Source organism: Monodon monoceros, unplaced genomic scaffold, assembly GCF_005190385.1.
Source record: "Monodon monoceros isolate NGI ecotype Baffin Bay Population unplaced genomic scaffold, NGI_Narwhal_1 Super_Scaffold_10, whole genome shotgun sequence".
In the NCBI taxonomy this organism is placed as follows: Eukaryota; Metazoa; Chordata; class Mammalia; order Artiodactyla; family Monodontidae; genus Monodon; species Monodon monoceros.
This window is the reverse complement of record NW_021703766.1, coordinates 30,789,422-30,809,373: the sequence shown is the minus strand read 5'-3', so window position 1 is coordinate 30,809,373 and position 19,952 is coordinate 30,789,422. Positions and strand designations below refer to the sequence as shown.

Sequence of the window (19,952 nt, the reverse complement as noted above, 5' to 3'; positions counted from 1 at the left end):
GTCAGTTTCTGCTTTATAACAAAGTGAATCAGCTATACATATACATATATCCCCATATCTCCTCCCTCTTGCATCTCCCTCCCACCCTCCCTATCCCACCCCTCTAGGTGCTCACAAAGCACTGAGTGATCTCCCTGTGCTATGCAGCTGCTTCCCACTAGCTATCGATTTTACATTTGGTAGTGTATATATGTCCACGCCACTCTCTCACTTCGTCCCAGCTTAGCCTCCCCCCACCATGTCCTCAAGTCCATTCTCTACGTCTGCGTCTTTATTCCTGTCCTGCCCCTAGGTTCTTCAGAACCATTTTTTTTTTAGATTCCATATATATGTGTCAGCATACGGTATTTGTTTTTCCCTTTCTGTCTTACTTCACTCCGTATGACAGACTCTGGGTCCATCCACCTCACTACAAATAACTCAATTTCATTTCTTTTTATAGCTGAGTAATATTCCATTGTATATATGTGCCACATTTTCTTTATTCACTTGTCGATGGACACTTAGGTTGCTTCCATGTGCTGGCTATTGTAAATAGTGCTGCAGTGAACATTGTGGTACATGACTCTTTTTGAATTATGATTTTCTCAGGGTATATGCCCAGTAGTGGGATTGCTGGGTTGTTGTGTAGTATTTCTAAAATGCAATATTGTATCCCGTATGGTTTTTTGACTAAAAAGGTTTGATCCCTGCTTACCCAAAGTTTAAAAGTCAAACAACAATAATAACTTCTTTAATTTTGCTCCTAAAACTCCAGCCTGTGTTGGTATTAAGCCTTTTGCCTTAAGCAGATGCTGTGCTATGTTTCAGACCATTGTAGTTTGAAGCATACTTTGAGTGTATGTGTGTATATCCTGAATTCAGATTCTGTCCACACTAAATGTGAAGAGATAAGGTTTTAGATATACTTTGATAGATTTTTCCTCTACGTTTCAAAACATTTTGAAAAACTACCATTATGTATTTCAGGCAAGCTTTGTGGCATCTGGAAATCGAACAGATATTTCCTTAGATGATCCCAACTTCTGGCAAAAATGGGCGAAAAAGGCAGAAATAGATATAGATGCCATCAGTGGTAGAGTAAGTATTTATTTCCCTTTAAAAAATATTACCTGTGGGAATACTTTGGTAATATTATTATAATATTTTAAGGTGTTCCACTATGTACTGACTGAAATTTATCTGCATAAATAAATTGATACAGGGCTGTAGAATGATAACATTTAGTCAGGCACTGCTTCCGTTTAATTCTTCTGATATTTGTTGTGATAGGTTGTAATACGGTTAAAGTTTAATTTTGGAGGGTGTTTATGTTCTTAAAATTATAATATGTTTTTTAATTTTTAAAATGTCTTAAAATAATGGATTACTTTTATTTCGCTTTTTAACCTTCTTTTTGTTATTTTGGTGTCAGATACCATTAATGATTTAGTCAAATACAAAAGGAGAAAAAAAAAGCAGTCAAGAAAGTGGCATCTTCAGAATCTGACAAAGAACTATAAAAAATTTAAGATCCAATCCTACTTACGTACATAGATCTAGCTATGCTTAGTAAATATTATGAAATTTAAAAAATAAAGTGGCATTTTTAAACTGTTTCTTTTATAACATCCCTTGGAGTTAAGGAAGAAAGGGCCAAAAAGCTAGCACAGAATTCATGGAACTGATAATAACGTAACTGTTCACTTCAAAAGACATCTACCTGTCTAATAATTTATAGGAATCAATGTTTGTGAGGCTTACCTACTTCCAAAATAACTGCTAAATGATTAAAAGAAATTTATATTGAGCATTGATGCATGGGATCTATTTTAATAGATAACCTTATAAGATGTAAAACTTTACAATGAGGAATAATGCCACTGCCCAATAATAATTATTATTTAATATATTTTGGAAATATGTATAATTCTGTATGAAACACTATAAAAAAGTAAATTAGAAAGAGATATTTATTAAAATGTTACTATTTTCATATTGGCATGTTTATATGCCTTAAAAAGTCAATGGAATTTGCAAACCACTATAAATTAATAGATGAATTAGTGAATTAACTGATAGAAGATAAATATGCCATTTAGCCTTCTTAAATATCAGTACTAACAGCAGTAGAAAAATATATGGAAGAGGAAGTCTACTTCGTAGTAGAAAAAAAGATTTAGAACACTTAGGGGAATACCTACTGGACGTATATGATTTCAGTAAAGTAAAATACCAAACTTAATTGTGAGATTTGTCAATTGGGAAGAAAAACTACATATTTTAAACATTTGTAGGTTGAGTTAATAAACATAGAAATGCAGCCCCAATCAAAATGTTAATAAGTTCATATAACCAGACAAAATCTAAAATTACCCTGGAAGAATAAATACTCAACAATATTAAATCCACTTTTAGGAATCTGTCTTACAGCAATAATCACACATGTACAATGATAATGTAGTACAGTGATGTACATCACAACATTTTTCATTTTAGAACAAAATTAGAAACTAATTGGTACTTTTACACTGTCTAATGCAGTAAGTAAAAATAATCATGTAGATCCCTGTGTACTCACATAGAGCTCTAAGACAAGACAGTTAACTTTAAAAAGAGAGAGGCCTTCCCTGGTGGCGCAGTGGTTGAGAGTCCACCTGCCGATGCAGGGGACATGGGTTCGTGCCCTGGTCCAGGAAGATCCCACATGCCGCGGAGCGGCTGGGCCCGTGAGCCATGGCCGCTGGGCCTGCGCATCCGGAGCCTGTGCTCCGCAACGGGAGAGGCCACAACAGTGAGAGGCCTGCGTACCACAATAAAAAAAAAAAAGAGAGAGAGAGAAATAGAACAATACTTACAGTGTGATGTTTGTTTATGATTTTTCAAAAGTATTATAATGGTAATACGCAGACACTCGTACATTTGTGCTGAATCCAGCTAGAGCACACTGTGAGCCAAGTACCATTCTCACATTAGGGCTAAAATGAACAAGACAGATGAAGCACTACTTAATGGAGCTTACAAATTCTGGTGGGTAAGTAAACAAATATATAAGATAATTTCTGAGACTGAAGAAAATAAAATGGTAAGATGGTAGAGAATGCCTGGAGGAGTGTAGATAGCATTAGGAAAAGTGGTCAGGGAGGTCACTCTGAGGGGACATCTGTGCTGAGACTTGAATGATGAGAACCAGCCAACAGTGTAAAGACATGAGATAAAAGCTTTCAAGGTAGAGGGAATGGCAGTGAGCCATTGTTTGAAATAAGCTTACAGTGTTCCAGAAATAGAAATGGCATTGTGTCAGAATGAAGGGGGATAGTGAGAGTGGTGACAGGTTAGGTCAGAGATGATAGGTATGGCTCATTTCAATAGGGCCTTATAGATTATCCTAAGGGGTTATGGATTTTATAAATAAACTTATATGAGCATATAGTCATGTAATACTTTGCAGTTATGTTTTCTAATTTGTACTCTTCAAAAATTTTATAATTTTCTGACAAGAAGTACCATGAAGACAGACTGGCATTACTTACTATATGTTAAAACATAAAAGCATATTAACATGTTATAAAGGAACCATGATACTGAGAGAAATGTATACAGAGCAAAGAATAGAATAAGGACAGGAGAAGGTCAAATTATAGGATGTAAATAAAGAAATAGCATTAGAGAAAAAGGGGTTATTTAATAATCATGATTAAAATTTGAGTTAGCGTTGGGGAAACATTTTAATAATATACTCTATGCCAAGTAAACTCCAATTTGTGATAAAAAATTTATTTTTGAAACAAAGCATGAAAAAATAGTAAAAATAGATTTCTATTTTATCAAATATTTGGTGGGAAAACATTCTAAATTAGAAGCAAACCACAAAGGGAAATAATTGGCATATTCAAATATATGACTAAAAATTATGTAATGGAAAAATAAAATTGCAATCAGACTGGTGACTATTTGTAGCAGAAGTATATATGAAAGTTAATATTTTTATTATGTAAAAGCTAATGTAAATTGATCACAAGTAGAAATAAATCAAAATCTTAAAAGATTATGGGCAAAAAACACTTGAAAATTTACTCAAGAGAAAATACAATTATGGTTGTTTTTTTTTTAAGTTGGGACCAGGGAAAGGGACAACTCTTTCTTTTTTTTAATTAAGTAATTATATTTTTTGAAGTAGGTTGATTTACGATGTTTTAGTTTCAGGTGTACAACAAAGTGTTTGTTATAAATACATAATTTTTTTTCAGATTCTTTTAAGCTTATTACAAAATACTGAGTATAGTTCCCTGTGTTATACAGTAGGTCCTTGTCAACTCTTTCTTATATAGAAGGTGCCAATTAATAAATGTAGAAGGAATAAGAGAAATAGAAAATCTCAATCCACCCCATTGATGAATTCTAAAATTAGTGTTTAGAATATAAGGAGAAACAGAATTTTTATATATCTTCAAAGTATATCTTCCAAAATATTTATTAATTACAAAAGGAAAATAGTAAGTTTACAGTGGAAAAACTTAATAGAGAAGGCTAATGTCACCAGTATTAAGACATATTAACATTATGTACCCCTTTAAGTTCAGTGCACTGTGGTCATACTACTGTGAGACAGCAGAACCTACATGGTCTGGTCCCTGCTTCCCCTCCTAGCGTTTACCCTCTCCTGCTCTAGGACTTGAACATAGAGTACCTTTTCAGGTCCATTACTGTTTTCTTCACTTATAATGCCATCTCCTCCTTGGATGCCTAGTAAACTACTTCTCATTCTTGAAGATCTCTTTCTAGTATCACTACTTTGTAAATCTTTCTGACTTTTCTGGCACCCATCTTATAAAATATTGCATCCTGAATAGCATTTATTTGTTTACACATTAAACTGAGCCTCAAGACTGTGAATTTCTCATGAGCAGAAAGCTATCTTAGTCATAGCCCATAACATAGTGCCTAACTTAGAGAAATTGCTCAATAAAGATAAAAGTTTGTCAACTTATGTTGTTTTGAATGAATTAAACTTCATTGACCATAGTGAGGTTCATATACTTATTACTTTGCTTGTTGTAGATTAATGTAAGTCTTTTGGAAAGCACTGAAACATGATTCTGGATCCATAAAGTAATTATGCCCTTTGACCAATATTTCCATTTTTGGATATTTCACTTCCTTTGGACTTATCTTTAGGATAAACTTAGATTACAAAGATTTACTTTTTAGCATTATATATTTTAAAAATTTAAAACAATCTATTTGTATTAATTCAAATTACATTATGAATTAATTAGGTAAAGAAAATTATGATGCATAAATTCAGTTTAAAATATAGTTTATAGTTGTAGAAGCACAATACAGTAACTTTCATATTAATAAAGCCATATACCAAATTTTTTTATCCTATGATTGTAATATGAAATTATGACAAATGGTAATAAGGATTTTAAAGGAATAAAAAAATTTTATGTTGATTTGGTAGGTCAGTGGAATTGTTAGTAATTTGTTCTGGCTTTATAAAATTATTGTTTGTACAGTTTGAAAGGTAAAAATGTAAAATATTGTTATAAGCAAAATAATAAAAGGACCTTCAAGTAATAGCTGTTAAATTTTACAGAACAGCTTGGTTATTGACACTCCAAGAATTAGGAAGCAAACAAGACCCTTCAGTGCTACAAAAGATGAATTGGCTGAATTATCTGAAGCTGAAAGTGAAGGAGATGAAAAGCCCAAACTCCGGAGACCCTGTGAGCGTTCGAATGGCTATGGAAGAACTGAATGCTTTAGAGTAGAGAAAAATCTGCTAGTTTATGGGTAAAATATTATTTTTAATGTTTACTGTTAGTAGTCTGGTGTACAAATTTATGGGAAACATATACTGTATTCTAATAGGCATTTTATCTTGTTAGAATCAATAAAATGCATTTTTTAAGTACCATGAATTTATATATTTAACATATACTTAACAGCAATTGATGAGATAGCTTTAAATTTTAATATTATAAATGTATTGCTAATATCAAACTCCTTGTTGTTCTTAGATTTGCATATTCAGTAACAAAATGGATAATGTTTTTATCCATTATTGAATAAAATATACTAGAAATTACTATACCATGACTCTGCAGTTTATTCTATGGGGGAAAAAACTTTAGTAGGTAAATTCTATCAGTGACAAAGTGTGTTTTTTGCAGGTTTCAGGCCTTTTATCCATGAGTTATGTTTTCTTTAGGATTTCACCCAATATTAATATAAATATACCTTTTTTTAACTAGGTGGGGCCGATGGAGAGAGATTCTGTCTCATGGCCGTTTTAAAAGGCAGCTAAATGAGCACGATGTGGAAATAATTTGCCGAGCCCTCTTAGCTTATTGCCTTGTTCACTACCGAGGAGATGAGAAAATTAAAGGCTTCATATGGGATCTCATTACTCCAACCGAAGATGGGCAGACACGAGAGCTACAAAATCATCTAGGTAAGAACATTCTTTTATTTCCTTTTTAAATTTAGTTTTAGTTATGTAAGTAGCACTTAACATAGTACCCTATAAAATATCGAAGCATTTCAGATAATGGTAAAGAACCCTTAAGCTTCACTCTTTTTTTTTTTTTTTTTGCGGTACGCGGGCCTCTCATTGCTGTGGCCTCTCCCGTTGCGGGGCACAGGCTCCGGACACGCAGGCTTAGCGGCCATGGCTCAAGGGCCTAGCTGCTCCACGGCATGTGGGATCTTCCCGGACCGGGGCATGAACCCGTGTCCCCTGCATCGGCAGGCGGACTCTCAACCACTGTGCCACCAGGGAAGCCCAAGCTTCACTCTTAATTCAGGTCCCATGTTGGAAAGGACCAGTGTTATCGGTTTGGTTGGGTTTTATATACTGTTATCAAACATGTATTTGTTTACAAGTTGCTGACCCAGTAGTATGTCTTAGAGGTCATCCCATCTGTATTCATGTAGATCTATTTTATTTTTTAAACTCCTGCTTAGTAGTCCATAGTATGGATATTTCTTAATTCATTTAGCATCTCCTTTGATGATGGGCATTTAGGATGTTTCCAATTTTAGATAATTGAAAAACAGGTTTTAGTGAAGATCCTTTTACGTTCCTCCTTGTGCACAGGAATAAATCTTCCACTAAAGTAAATATCAAGAAATGGAATTGTTGAGGTACGACATATATACGTCCTTAGGACCTAAAATGTGGTCTGTGTGTTAACAGCATCAGCATCTCCCAGGAGCTTCTTAGAAATGCAGAATCTTAGACCTCAGACTTACTACATCAGAATCTACATTTTAACAAGTTCCTCAGCAATTAGTATGTATATTACAATTTGGAACACTGTGGTATATACATTTAAAATTGTTACAACTATTTTAATTTGCTGTCAGATGTGGCTGTGTCAATTTATAGTCCCATCAGAGATATATATACAAGTAGCATTTGCTGCATAACCCTACGAACATTCTTTTTTGCGTAAAATAATTGAATTTTCTATAAAGATAAAAAGATTACTATGCCCTTAGATTGGTGTTACAATTTTATTCTATTTAATCAACAAATACCTGTTAAAGTGCCTGTTCTGCGCTTCTTGTGCAAAGTACTGGGAAGATGAGAAGGAACAACACAGACAAGATCCCTGAGCTCATGAACCTGGTCAGGCAGACAGACATAATAAGAAAGCAGATAAATTACCTAAATAATTATAGATTATGATGAGTACTGCGAAGTAAATAAACTAAGTGCTGAGATTGAGAACAACAGAAAGCACCTAATTTACATTAGGGTGGTCACTGGAGGTCTATCTTAATAGGAGGCAATGAAATTATTAATGTGAAGAGCTGATTTCTGGTAAAGATGGAAGATTCACACAAATATAATTTCACTCTTCCTTGAAACCCAACTTATATGTCAATAAAGGGAAAAAAATTCAAGGCATCAAGCTTTATAAATTGTACAGGTATAAATTTTAGTTTATTTAACAAATAAATAGTGGAAGGGGAGGAAATGGGGAGGGTATCTATAAACCATTGGTTCACACCAGACATGATCTTGTGCCCCAATCTTGTTCCCACCCTGGGTTGTCACAGCTTTGAGCATGTTAATGGCATCTAGTTTGTAGAGACCACAAGAGCACAGACTGCCCCTACAGTGAAAAACTGTGCAGCTCAAAATAGCAATAGTGCCAAGATTGAAAACCCTGCTATAACCTGAAAGATGTTTATGAGTCCTCAGCCAGTTGCAGTGTGTGGGCCTTATTTGGATCCTGATTGAAGCAAACAGCCCAGGAGAAATTTGTCTATTATCTTTATTAGATAATTCTAAATTTGAATAGTAAATATTAAGTACGTGTCATTGCATTTCTTAGGGCTGATGATGGTATTGTAGTTTTTTGTTTTGTTTTTAAGGAAGCCTTATATTTTACATATGTTAAAAGATACTCAGACATTTATTAATGAAGTGGTGGTTGTCTTCGATTTATTTCAAAATAGTGTTGGAGGTTGGGGAACAAACAGGATATAGATGAAGCCAAATTGGCTATGAATTCATAATTAATGAAGTTGGATGATAGGATCTGGTGATCCATCATATTATTCCATTTATTTTTGTATATGCTTAATTCCATAATTTTAAAATAAATAAGGATAAACCCTTAAAAGTAGAGAGAATGGAAAAGGAATTTTGGAACCTAGAAGCATTAGATTAGTGATGACTAACTTAACCAACCAGAGAGAGCTGAATCTTAGGTCAACAGTAGGAAAGGGCAACAACCAACTGATTTGCTTCATAGATTATCTAAAAGTTTCAGGAGTTTGTGACATCCGTGACCTCTGAAAGTGGATATAAAGGACAGGGGCTTTGATTTAAAGTTGTTTAAAAGGGGGATCAGATCCCTAAATACCCTTTTCAACTCCATGTAGCCATGGCGAAGATTGACTGAATGTTTATTCTCTGGAGAAGATAAAATAGAGAATGTCTGCATTTCATTGGTATTTGCAACATGGAGCTACTAAATGGCTGTTAAATGAATATGTATACTGGACAGTGTCATACTCAAGGAAGAAAACTAAGGAATTGTCCTTGGTGAATATGACCAGACCAAAACCTAAAGATAAGGACAGGAAAAAACAGCTGGATTACCCTTCAAAGAGTCAACAGTTACCTCCGCTCATTCAGCCTGTCTATCAACTTTTCTGTCATTCTTAAATATGAGCAAATAACCAAGGGTATCAGGCATCTGAGGAACGTCTCCAACATGAGAGAGAGACTAAAAACAAACCACTAAAATGAACTTGTAGGAAACAAAGACTGTGAAAGGAGAAGACAACTTTTTAAAAAATATCATTAATATCTGCAAAGATACTTCAGATATACTATGATTTTGAAAAAAGACAAAAGTACTGTAGAAACATTCAAGACACAGACCTTTTAAAAATTACAAATTAACATGTAAAAATTAACATGCAGTTACATGAAAAAACATAGGATTAAATGATGAATCTGAGGAAATTATGGTAGGGAGAAATTTTTTTTTTGGAGAAATTTAAAAATATAAAACATCTCCATATTTTATTAGGAAAATTTCAATATGTGTATTTTTAGATATGCACTGTTTAGTTTCCAAACCACCAAGGGTCAGGAGGACTAGAGTACAGAGCATTATTAACATAGACTAAAATGCAATTTAAGATGGAAGCATTAATTGAGATTAAAAAAGGATACTACATAATAAAAAAGACTAATCCATAAAAGAAGATATAACAAAATGAACTTGTATGCACTGAACAAAATAGTATCAAAATATAAAGGCAAAACCCACCAAAATCCTAAGGAAAAATGGGACAAACCTACGTAGTGCTTCTATTTACCATTGTGATGAAACTCCTAGCTGGTAGAAAATGGCAGGGAAAAGATATGAGACAAGAATTGAAAGGAAGAAGCACAACTGTATTATTTGTAATCGTGAAAACTTGTAAGTGAAACAACTCCAGCATAGTTGAAGAATAATATGCAGGTGATATAGAATAGATTTTTACACAGCAGTTAAAATGGATGAATTAGAGCCTCCATGAATCAGCAAGTATTTATAAATCTCAGAAAAAAATTAAATATAATAAATAAGTTACAGAATTGCATGTATAATGTAATGAAAGCTTAAATACTGAATATTTCTCCAACACACAAGTATAAACGTGTATGAAATGAAAATCAAATTCAGGGTAGTGACTATGTCTGGGAAGGAAAGAGTGAATTGGACTTTATGTATTATTTCCTTTAATAAAAAACTGACCAGGGCTTCCCTGGTGGTGCAATGGTTGAGAATCTGCCTGCCAGTGCAGGGGACACGGGTTCGAGCCCTGGTCTGGGAAGATCCCACATGCCGCGGAGCAACTGGGCCCGTGAGGCACAACTACTGAGCCTGCGCGTCTGGAGCCTGTGCTCCGCAACAAGAGAGGCCACGACAGTGAGAGGCCCGTACACCGCGATGAAGAGTGGCCCGCGCACCGTGAAGAAGAGTGGCCCCCACTTGCCACAACTAGAGAAAGCCCTCGCACAGAAACGAAGACCCACCACAGCCAAAAATAAATAAATTAATTTTTTTAAAAAACTGACCAAATATGGAATATGTTAATTAAGATTAAGAGTGGGAATACTTTTTTTATTTTTGACATATTTCACAACAAAAATGTCAAAGAAATCAAATGAATTTAGCTCTCTTAAACAGGAACCCCACAAAACCTAATCCATGTTATTAGTAACAATCAGTTTTGAAAATCAAGAGGCCACAACTTGTGTTTTTGTAACTAAGGAAGCAAAAAGTAAAGCAGAGGGAAAGGTTTGATCTTTCAGTTTTTACATTTGGAAAAAAAAAGTTTTGCAACATAGAGGTAATCAGAATGATTAATTGGGGATATGAAATTGGGTGGTTGGCAGAAATTGTGTTAATGTGTGGTATCGTGGACTTATCTTGTGATTGAGTTTATATTTTTACCATTAATATTTCAAAGATCTCTGTATAGCCTACACAGACCTCTGAAAGTCTCCAGAAATTTCTTCCATTGAAAAAATGTTTCAAATTGACCGTCTGTATACAAATTATCCCTGATTTCATTTGTCCTTCTCATTTTAACAGGCCTCTCAGCCCCTGTACCCAGAGGTCGAAAAGGGAAGAAAGTAAAGACTCAAACAAGCTCATTTGATATACAAAAAGCAGAATGGCTTCGAAAATACAATCCTGAGCAGCTACTTCAAGATGAAGGCTACAAAAAACATATAAAACACCACTGTAATAAGTAGGTAGTAGGGTATTTTTAACACAACCCATTGCAAGTTTACTTCTGAATTTATTAACAATCTTAAAGCATGCTGATTTTGAGTACAGAGACAGTGTGGTCTAGGACCAATCCTAATCTTATTCTTACCAGGGTATCCTTCAGCAAATCATGGTACCTCTTGTGTCACTTTTCATCAGCAGAGAGAGAAAAAAAACTGGCCTCCAAGTGATCTCATTATATCTTACTTGGATATTAAATAATGATGATTGTAAAGATTTTGAAGAAACCTATTTTATATATATGATAGTAATGAGGTTTATTTAATCAGAAGTAATTATTATTATTTCATTATAAAAATTTTGTATACAAATTCTTTTCTAATTTTAACCCCATGGATGAATTTTCTTTAATGATTAATGTCTTTGTGTCTTTTGGTTTTTTTCCCCCCTCATTTTTAGAGTTTTGCTTCGTGTAAGAATGCTGTATTATCTAAAGCAAGAAGTCATTGGAAATGAGTGTCAGAAGGTGTTTGATGGAGTTGATGCAAGGTAAATTAAATAGCATGTTTATTTTTCAGCAACATAATGAGGCAAAAGTTAAATGACCAGAAAATTGTATATTAAGTGAATGCTTATTCAGTGAAATTCACAGGAAGAAAAATCTACCAAACTTAGAGTGACCTTTGCCATTTTGTTGCCTTTCGTCTATTAATCTCATCGTTGGCTCTGTCGCTGAAAGTTATCATAAGAATAATAACATTAGCATTAGTAATAGCTTCCTGCTACCAAATCTAAAACTTAACCTTCCTCCCTCTTACTGCAGTGACTTTTACATCCTCATATGATCCATCCAGCACCTTAGTCTCTCAGTTCCTTGACCTTTATCTACAATCATCTTCTTTCCTCTCCACCACAGCCACACACGCACACAATCATATACTTAATCTTACTATCACCAGTAACAGCATTACCTCTTCAATCTGCATTTCAGCTGTCACTTATTTCCTTCAGACTCACTTAACTTGGGTACTTTTCACTCTCATTCTCTAATTTCATCACGATGTCCCCCATCTTATCCATCTCCACCTTCATGCCCCTGTCTCCTCATTATAAACCTGCATTCTGTAGTCCAGCAGCGTACTCACTAACTGAGATTCTTTGCCTGATTTCCCCTCTGTTCTACATTCGTGGCACAACCCCAACTCATGTTAAACTGAAAAATCGTTTTACCCCTTGCCTATACCTAAGCAGTTGAACATGGCTGGAGAAAATCACACAAACCCTGCCGAATGACTAACTTCAAATTGATGAGCATTGATCTCAAGCAAAATTAAACACAAGTAAGCTGTTTAACCACCATGACTAGGAAGTTCACTTACCTACTCTTCAAGAGGACCATTCTACACCTCTCTCCTCAAGCCATCTTCCTGTCCCACCAGCATCACCCTCCAATAATGACTTTGCTATATATTTCACAGAGAAAACAGAAACAATCAGACAAGAGCTACCTTCAGTTCTACTTGTCATATGTGTCCCCCTATATATTCCTTCCCTTGGGATGCAGTAGAAATCCTCCTCCTCCTAAGAGCAACCCTTATGCTTGGAACTTGTTTCTTACCTTTTAAGGACTTTACGCCTGTAATCACCTTCTGAATCATTCTCTTGGCATATATACATTCCTTAATATCATGTATCATACATACATCGTACTACTCCATTTCTCCACTCCCCTTCATGAAAATAAAGAGTTGTCTGTGTTGACAGTCTCTACTTCTTTACCTTGCATCTTCTCTTCAATCTATTCCAATTAATCTTTCATCTCCACTCTCCCGCTGAAATGATTTTTAATCAGGCCACTAATAACCTACCATGAGATCAGTCTCTCAACTTATTCTACTTCTCCCTTCTTGAAGTGATGTCTTCAGTACACATCCTTGCTGCTACCACCTGGTTGTCCTTTTTTCCATATTGGTCTTTCCTTTGCATTTTCCTTTGCTAGCTCTTATTTCTCTAATAGATCTCTAGACGTTGGATTGACCAAGACGTGTGTCCTCAGCTTTTTTATCTGTACTTTCCCTTTCAGTAAACTCATGCAACCTCATCATATTAAATATGATCTTTACACAGATGACAGTCAGATTTACATGTTCATCCCAGACGTTGCCCCTCAGCTCTAAGCTCTGAGTTAGCTGCTTCTAAACATTTCCACTTGAAAAATCTAATTAACAGCTCAAACTTCCCGTGTATCTCCCAAATCTGTCTCCTATTCTTTCCTCCCCACCTTCACACATACAAGCCTTCTCCATCCTACTAAATGTACCCAGTTGCTCTGGTATCATTCTTGATTCTTCTCTTCTCCTCAAACCCTACAGGAACACTTGTTAGCTTGACAAAGTATATGCCAAACCTGAGCACTTTTCACTCTCCTCTGCTAACTCCCTGGTCCAAGCCACCATTATCTCGTGCTTAGACTTTTTCAGTGGCCTCCTAAGTGAGTCTCTTTGCCTCTTCTTTTTCCAAGAGTTGTTGGGTATTTTTTTGGCTGCACTACGCAGCATACAAGATCTTAGTTCCCGGACAAGGGATCAAACCCAGGCCCCCTGCAGTGGAAGAACAGAGTCCTAACCACTACTGGACCACCAGGGATTTCCCATCTTTGCCTCTTATTTTGCCTCTCTACAGTCAGACCTTCACACAGCAGCCAGAGTGATCTTTCTAAAGCAAAAATCAGGCCAAAGCACTTCTTAAAACCTTCCAGTTGCTTCTCATTTCTCTTAGAATAAAGCCCAATCCTACAGTGCCCTACATAACTCTGGGACCTCTTCCTCCATTCTGTCCCTCATCCACAATGTTCCTCCAACATGTCAGGCTCATTCTGTGCTGTTCCCCCTACTACAAATATTCTTTCCCTTAATCTTCCACAGAACTGCCCCTTCATATCATGCAGGTCTCAGCTTAAGTTTCACCTCTTCAGATAGGCCTTCCCTGCCCACGCTAGCTAAAGCAGCCCACCAGTCACCCACTATTATTTAACCTTATTTTATCTCATTCATGTTGCCTACTAGTATTAAAAATTATATTTATTTTTTAAATTGTATTTCCCCTATCATTACAATTTAAGCTGGTTGAAGGTGAAGTATGCTATCTGTCTTATTGATCATTGTGTTCCCAGCCCCTAGAATCTGGGAAATAGTAACACCCAGTAAATACTTGTTGACTAATTGACTCCTCTTTTTCCTTGGTCTGACTGCATTCAATCCCCTTGTGATTTCCCAGGAACTGTACTGTGATCTATGAATTATTCTCTTTCATTATTCTTTCCCTCTCTGGCTTCTCATTTGGATTTTAAGATATTTACATCTCTCTCAACACACATGCACATGCACACACACGCACACACGCACACACACACACACACCACTTTTGCACCCAGTTCTTCTCAGACTACCATATTATTACTCTCCTTGGTTTCACAGCCAAACTTTTTTTAAAGAAGTATCTGTATTTGCTGTCCTCTTTTTCTTTTCTCGCATTCACTGTACATTCCACTACAGTTCAGCTTCTACCCCCTCACTCCACCACCTACTTTAAGAAGTTCTTCACCCACATTCTCACTGCTAAATTTGATGGATCTATCATAGTGTTTATCTTATTTACCTTTATTGATCACTTCCATATTATTAGAATGTGTCTGTGATACCATTCTCCTGTAGATTTTCTTTTTAGCTTTCTGCTTGCCACTTTTCATTTTCAGTCTTCTCTTCCACCTGTCTCTTAAATGTGTTCACATAGGCTCTCTCGTCACTTACTCTTGGGTGTTCACATCTTTTCTGCAGCATCAATTTGTATTTCCGTACTGATGACTTCCGAACCTAATTCTAGCCCACATCTCTCTTCAGAACTTTAGATCTGCATTTGTCAAATATGCCATGGTTACTAATGCCTCCAGGCCTTTGCATTCTTGCAGGAACATTCTCTTCCCCATTTTCTTTCATTTTCCCTCTCTTACTGCTCAGCCAACATCAACTCAGGCTCCCTGTCCTCTCATGTCTGGGTAAAGCACATACCCAGAGTGCCCTGTCACAGCACTCATCACAGGCATTGAAGAGGTTTTGCAGATACCTCTTCAAAAGGGCAAGGATATGTCTTACTATTGCCATTGTTGGCACATTGTGAATACTGTGAATATTTAAATCAAAATGAATATTTAAATCAAAATAGATTAAAAAATCTATTTTGAATGGATGATCTAGCCTGGGGAAGTTAGAGGCTTTATGCAAGAGATAGCACATGAACTGAATCTCTAAAAGCAGAAATCAACAATAGGAGTACATGCACCTTATTGTATTCCTTTCCCTAGCAGTTAAGGAACACTTAACATGCATATGGCACATTTAAACCGTGAGGTAGAGCTCTTTGGGGGGACTAACAGCAGACTCTGGGAGAGCTCACACCAGTGAGTACTTCCCAGAACTTCTCCTGCCAGTGTCTTTGTCCCCATGATGAACCACAGCCAGCCCCCACCTCTGCAGGAGACCATCCAACACTAGCAGGAAGATGAATCGCTCCCCCAGCTTGTGCCTGTAATTACAGTTATAGCAATATTTGTTCACAGTTATCAAGTGCTTTCTGTGTGCCAAGTACTCATGTAAGAGCCATGTGGCTGACAGGGTCTTGCTGCTCCAGCCGGGTGTCAGGGTCTTGGTGCTCCAGCTGGGTGTCAGGCCTAAGACTTGTAGGTGGGAGAGCCGAGTTCACGACATTGGTCCACCAGACACCTCCCGGCCCCACATAATATCAAACGGCGAAAGCTCTCCCAGAGATTTGCATCTCAACGCTAACACCCAGCTCCAGTCAACGACCAGCAAGGTAAAGTGCTGCACAGCCCATGCCAAACAACTAGCAAGACAGGAAAACAACTCCAGCCATTAGCAGAGAGGCTGCCTAAAATCATAATAAGTTCACAGACACCCCAAAACACACCACCAGGCATGGTCCTGCCCACCAGAAAGACAAGATCCACCCTCAGCCACCAGAACACAAGCACCAGTCCCCTCCACCGGGAAACCTACACAACCCACTGAACCAACCTTACCCACTGGGGGCAGACACCAAAAACAACGGGAACTACAAACCTGCAGCCTGTGAAAAGGAGACCCCAAATGCAGTAAGTTAAGCAACATGAGAAGACAGAGAAGTAAACAGCAGGTGATGGAGCAAAGTAAAAACCCACCAGACCAAATAAATGAGGAGGAAATAGGCAGTCTACCTGGAAAAGAATTCAGAGTAATGATAGTAAAGATGATCCAAAGTCTTACAAATAGAATGGAGAAAATACAAGAAACGTTTAACAAGGACCTAGAGGAACTAAGGAGCAAACAAACAATGATGAACGACACAATAAATGAAATTTAAAATTCTCTAGAAGGAATCAGTAGCAGAAAAAATGAGGCAAAAGAATGGATAAGTGACCTGGAAGATAAAATACTGGAAATAACTACCACAGAGCAGAATAAAGAATGAAAAGAATTGAGAGAAAGGGAAATAAAAGCAAAAATAAACAAATGGGACCTAGTGAAACTTAAAAGCTTTTGCACAGGAAAGGAAACCATAAACAAGACGAAAAGCCAACCCTCAGAATGGGAGAAAATATTTGCAAACAAAGCAACTGACAAAGGATTAATCTCCAAAATACACAAGCATTTCATGCATCTCACTATCAAAAAAGCAAACAATCCAATCCAAAAATGAGCAGAAGACCTACGTAGACATTTCTCTAAAGAAGATACACAGATTGCCAACAAACAGATGAAAGGATGCTCAACATCATTAATCATTAGAGAAATGCAAATCAAAACTACAATGAGGTATCACCTCCCACCAGTCTGAATGGCCATCATCAAAAAATCTACAAACAATAAATGCTGGAGAGGGTGTGGAGAAAAGGGAACCCTCTTGCACTGTTGGTGGGAATGTAAATTGATACAGCCACTCTGGAGAACAGTATGGAGGTTCCTTAAAAAACTACAAGGGAACTACCATACGACCCAGCAATCCCACTCCTGGGCATATACCCAGAGAAAACTGTAATTCAAAAGGAGTCATGTACCACAATGTTCATTACAGCTCTATTTACAATAGCCAGGACACGGAAGCACCCTAAGTGTCCATCGACAGATGAATTGAGAAAGATGTGGCACGTCTGGAATGGAATATTACTCAGCCATAAAAAGAAACGAAATTGAGTTATTTGTAGTGAGATGGATGGGCCCAGAGTCTGTCATACGGAGTTAAGTAAGTTGAAAGAGAAAATCAAATACTGTACGCTAACACATATATATGGAATCTAAAAAAAAAAAAACAGTGGTTCTGAAGAACCTAGGGGCAGGACAGGAATAAAGACACAGATGTAGAGAATGGACTTGAGGACACGGGGAGGGGGAAGGGTAAGCTGGGAGGAAGTGAGAGAGTGGCATAGACATATATACACTACCAAATGTAAAATAGGTAGCTAGTGGGAAGCAGCCACATAGCACAGGGAGATCAGCTCGGTGCTTTGTGTCTAACTAGAGTGGTGGGATAATGGAGGGTGGGAGGGAGACGCAAGACGGAGGCATATGTGTATATGTATAGCTGGTTCACTTTGTTATACAGGAGAAACTAACACAGCATTGTAAAGCAATGATACTCCAATAAAGATGTTAAAATAAATAATATATATTTTTTTAAACCCATGAGGTATATATTTAGTGCCTTTTACTCTCTAAAAACAGGAAAAACCTTCCACCTCAGATGACAGTCACAATATTTTGAGCTTTAGAGTGCTACCTGATGATTGGTAAGAGGAAGTACAGTATCTGACCCACTTTATTTTCCCCCCTTTGGCATCCTGTCTCCGGTGTTCTTTCCTCTTTCTTTTGTCATTCTGTGCTTCTGCTTTGTTTAATCCTGACCAGGAATGCAATAAAAAATAAATATCTTCTTTAACTGTATTTTTCCTCATCTATTTTTCAACTTTTGCCATATCACCGGAAAATCTCTCTTCCTCTTTCTCTGTTTCTGCACTAAGCTAAAAAATATTGTGATTGTGACATTTCTGTTTTTAAGCAAAATAAAATATAATGAGGTGTGCGTTTAGAGTATTGAAAATTTTCTTTTTGTCTCCTGGCAAAACACATAGGAAAAATAAAAAGTAATTTTTTAATCCATTTTTTATGATTTATTTACTTATAAAAACTTAAAACTATTTTTAATTGTCAATATCTTTTATTTCAACTATATTAGTGGTTAACTGTTGGGTTCTTGTGGACTAGCCCAGGAACATATTGACCATTTATCAGTTTATATCTGTATGAAAATTTATTTTGCATCCCCAAAGACAACCAACTTACAGATGAACTTTTGCCACACAACTTAGTTATAAGTAAGAAACGCTCCATTTCTTCACACCTATAGGCCTTTCTTAATTAATTTATAAAATTTATGGTGCCACGATGAAGAGATGAAATTCTACTTAATATAATTTGTGTTGTTTTTTATTATATCTCTGATTCTTTGGAAATTGATAATACATTAATGTCATAGGGAAAATCTCAAGTAGAATATTTGATTCCCTGAGGTAATTTACCCTATCCAGTCTCTTTGACTGTTGAATACAATATAAGAATGACGTGTATTTATATCAAAATTAATGATATTTATTTGCTAATCCTTCTCAAACATTATTAACTCTTTGCTAGGCTTCCTTTACTGGTAAGCAGTGCTTAATTTTTCAGTATGACTTTCCTAGCAATAGCGGTCTAAAAGAGACATAACTTGTTTTACAGCCTAGAGCCATTCATTTGCTTTTCTAGGGCCTCAGTCTCCTCATATACAAAGTGAAATTTTTGACCCAGATGATTTTTGCCAAGTTGTTTGCTGACATAAGACTCTACTTTCTGATAGAACCTTTTGTCTATATCTGAAGGAAATTAGTGGAAAGAATATGATTCCTTAAGAATAAAGTAAACCTGTTGAAACTTATTTCTTCTGTTGCGCTTAAGAATATTAATTCATTTTATGGTACCTTTGTTGTTATTGTGCAGTTTTATAATTTTAATATGTGGTAATTGTGGAAAATTTTTTTAAATGAAATAAAATTGTATCCTCTTTTTCTTAAAAACCACAATGCTTTTTAGAAGCTATGTAAAATTTTGCCCCCTCTTAGACTTGTTTGTAGTAACTTATAAAGTCATATCATGATTTTTTTTTAAGTGACATTGATGTTTGGGTCCCAGAACCAGACCACTCAGAAGTTCCTGCTGAATGGTGGGATTTTGATGCTGATAAGTCACTCCTTATTGGAGTTTTTAAACATGGTAAGTGAGAAGTAAGATAGGTAGAGTCTTCATCTACGTATAGTGTAATTCAGCTACTTCTCAATTTATTGATTTCCACTTACAGCTTTATTTCAGTAACACCCATATTATTATATACATCATATAAAGCATACACTCCCAAGCTATGTTTGTCCGTCACTACATTTCCTCATGAATGGGTGGCATATGTGAACTGCTTCTCTTGGACGTAAGTCTCACATAACGTCCCCTCTCAGGAAGAGTTTTTATGTGAAATATGTGTGGTCAGTTTTTCCTCTTTTCCTTTTAACTGATATATTTAATCTAGATTTTTAAATATACATATTGCCAGACCATGTAATGTTTGTGATAATTTCTA

The 19,952-nt window shown here is 36.1% G+C and overlaps 1 protein-coding gene across 12 annotated transcripts in view; it reads left to right on the top strand.

The window, feature by feature from the left end:
* The window catches only part of CHD9 (chromodomain helicase DNA binding protein 9), a 236,832-nt gene that overhangs the window by 183,251 nt on the left and 33,629 nt on the right, over nucleotides 1-19,952 (top strand). For all 12 annotated transcript variants that reach the window (XM_029206310.1, XM_029206293.1, XM_029206342.1 and 9 more), the window contains 6 exons: nucleotides 970-1,080; nucleotides 5,582-5,778; nucleotides 6,240-6,439; nucleotides 11,097-11,256; nucleotides 11,697-11,786; nucleotides 19,491-19,594. In XM_029206310.1, coding sequence (XP_029062143.1) covers nucleotides 970-1,080; nucleotides 5,582-5,778; nucleotides 6,240-6,439; nucleotides 11,097-11,256; nucleotides 11,697-11,786; nucleotides 19,491-19,594 — 862 coding nt within the window. The remainder of the gene's footprint in view (nucleotides 1-969; nucleotides 1,081-5,581; nucleotides 5,779-6,239; nucleotides 6,440-11,096; nucleotides 11,257-11,696; nucleotides 11,787-19,490; nucleotides 19,595-19,952) is intronic.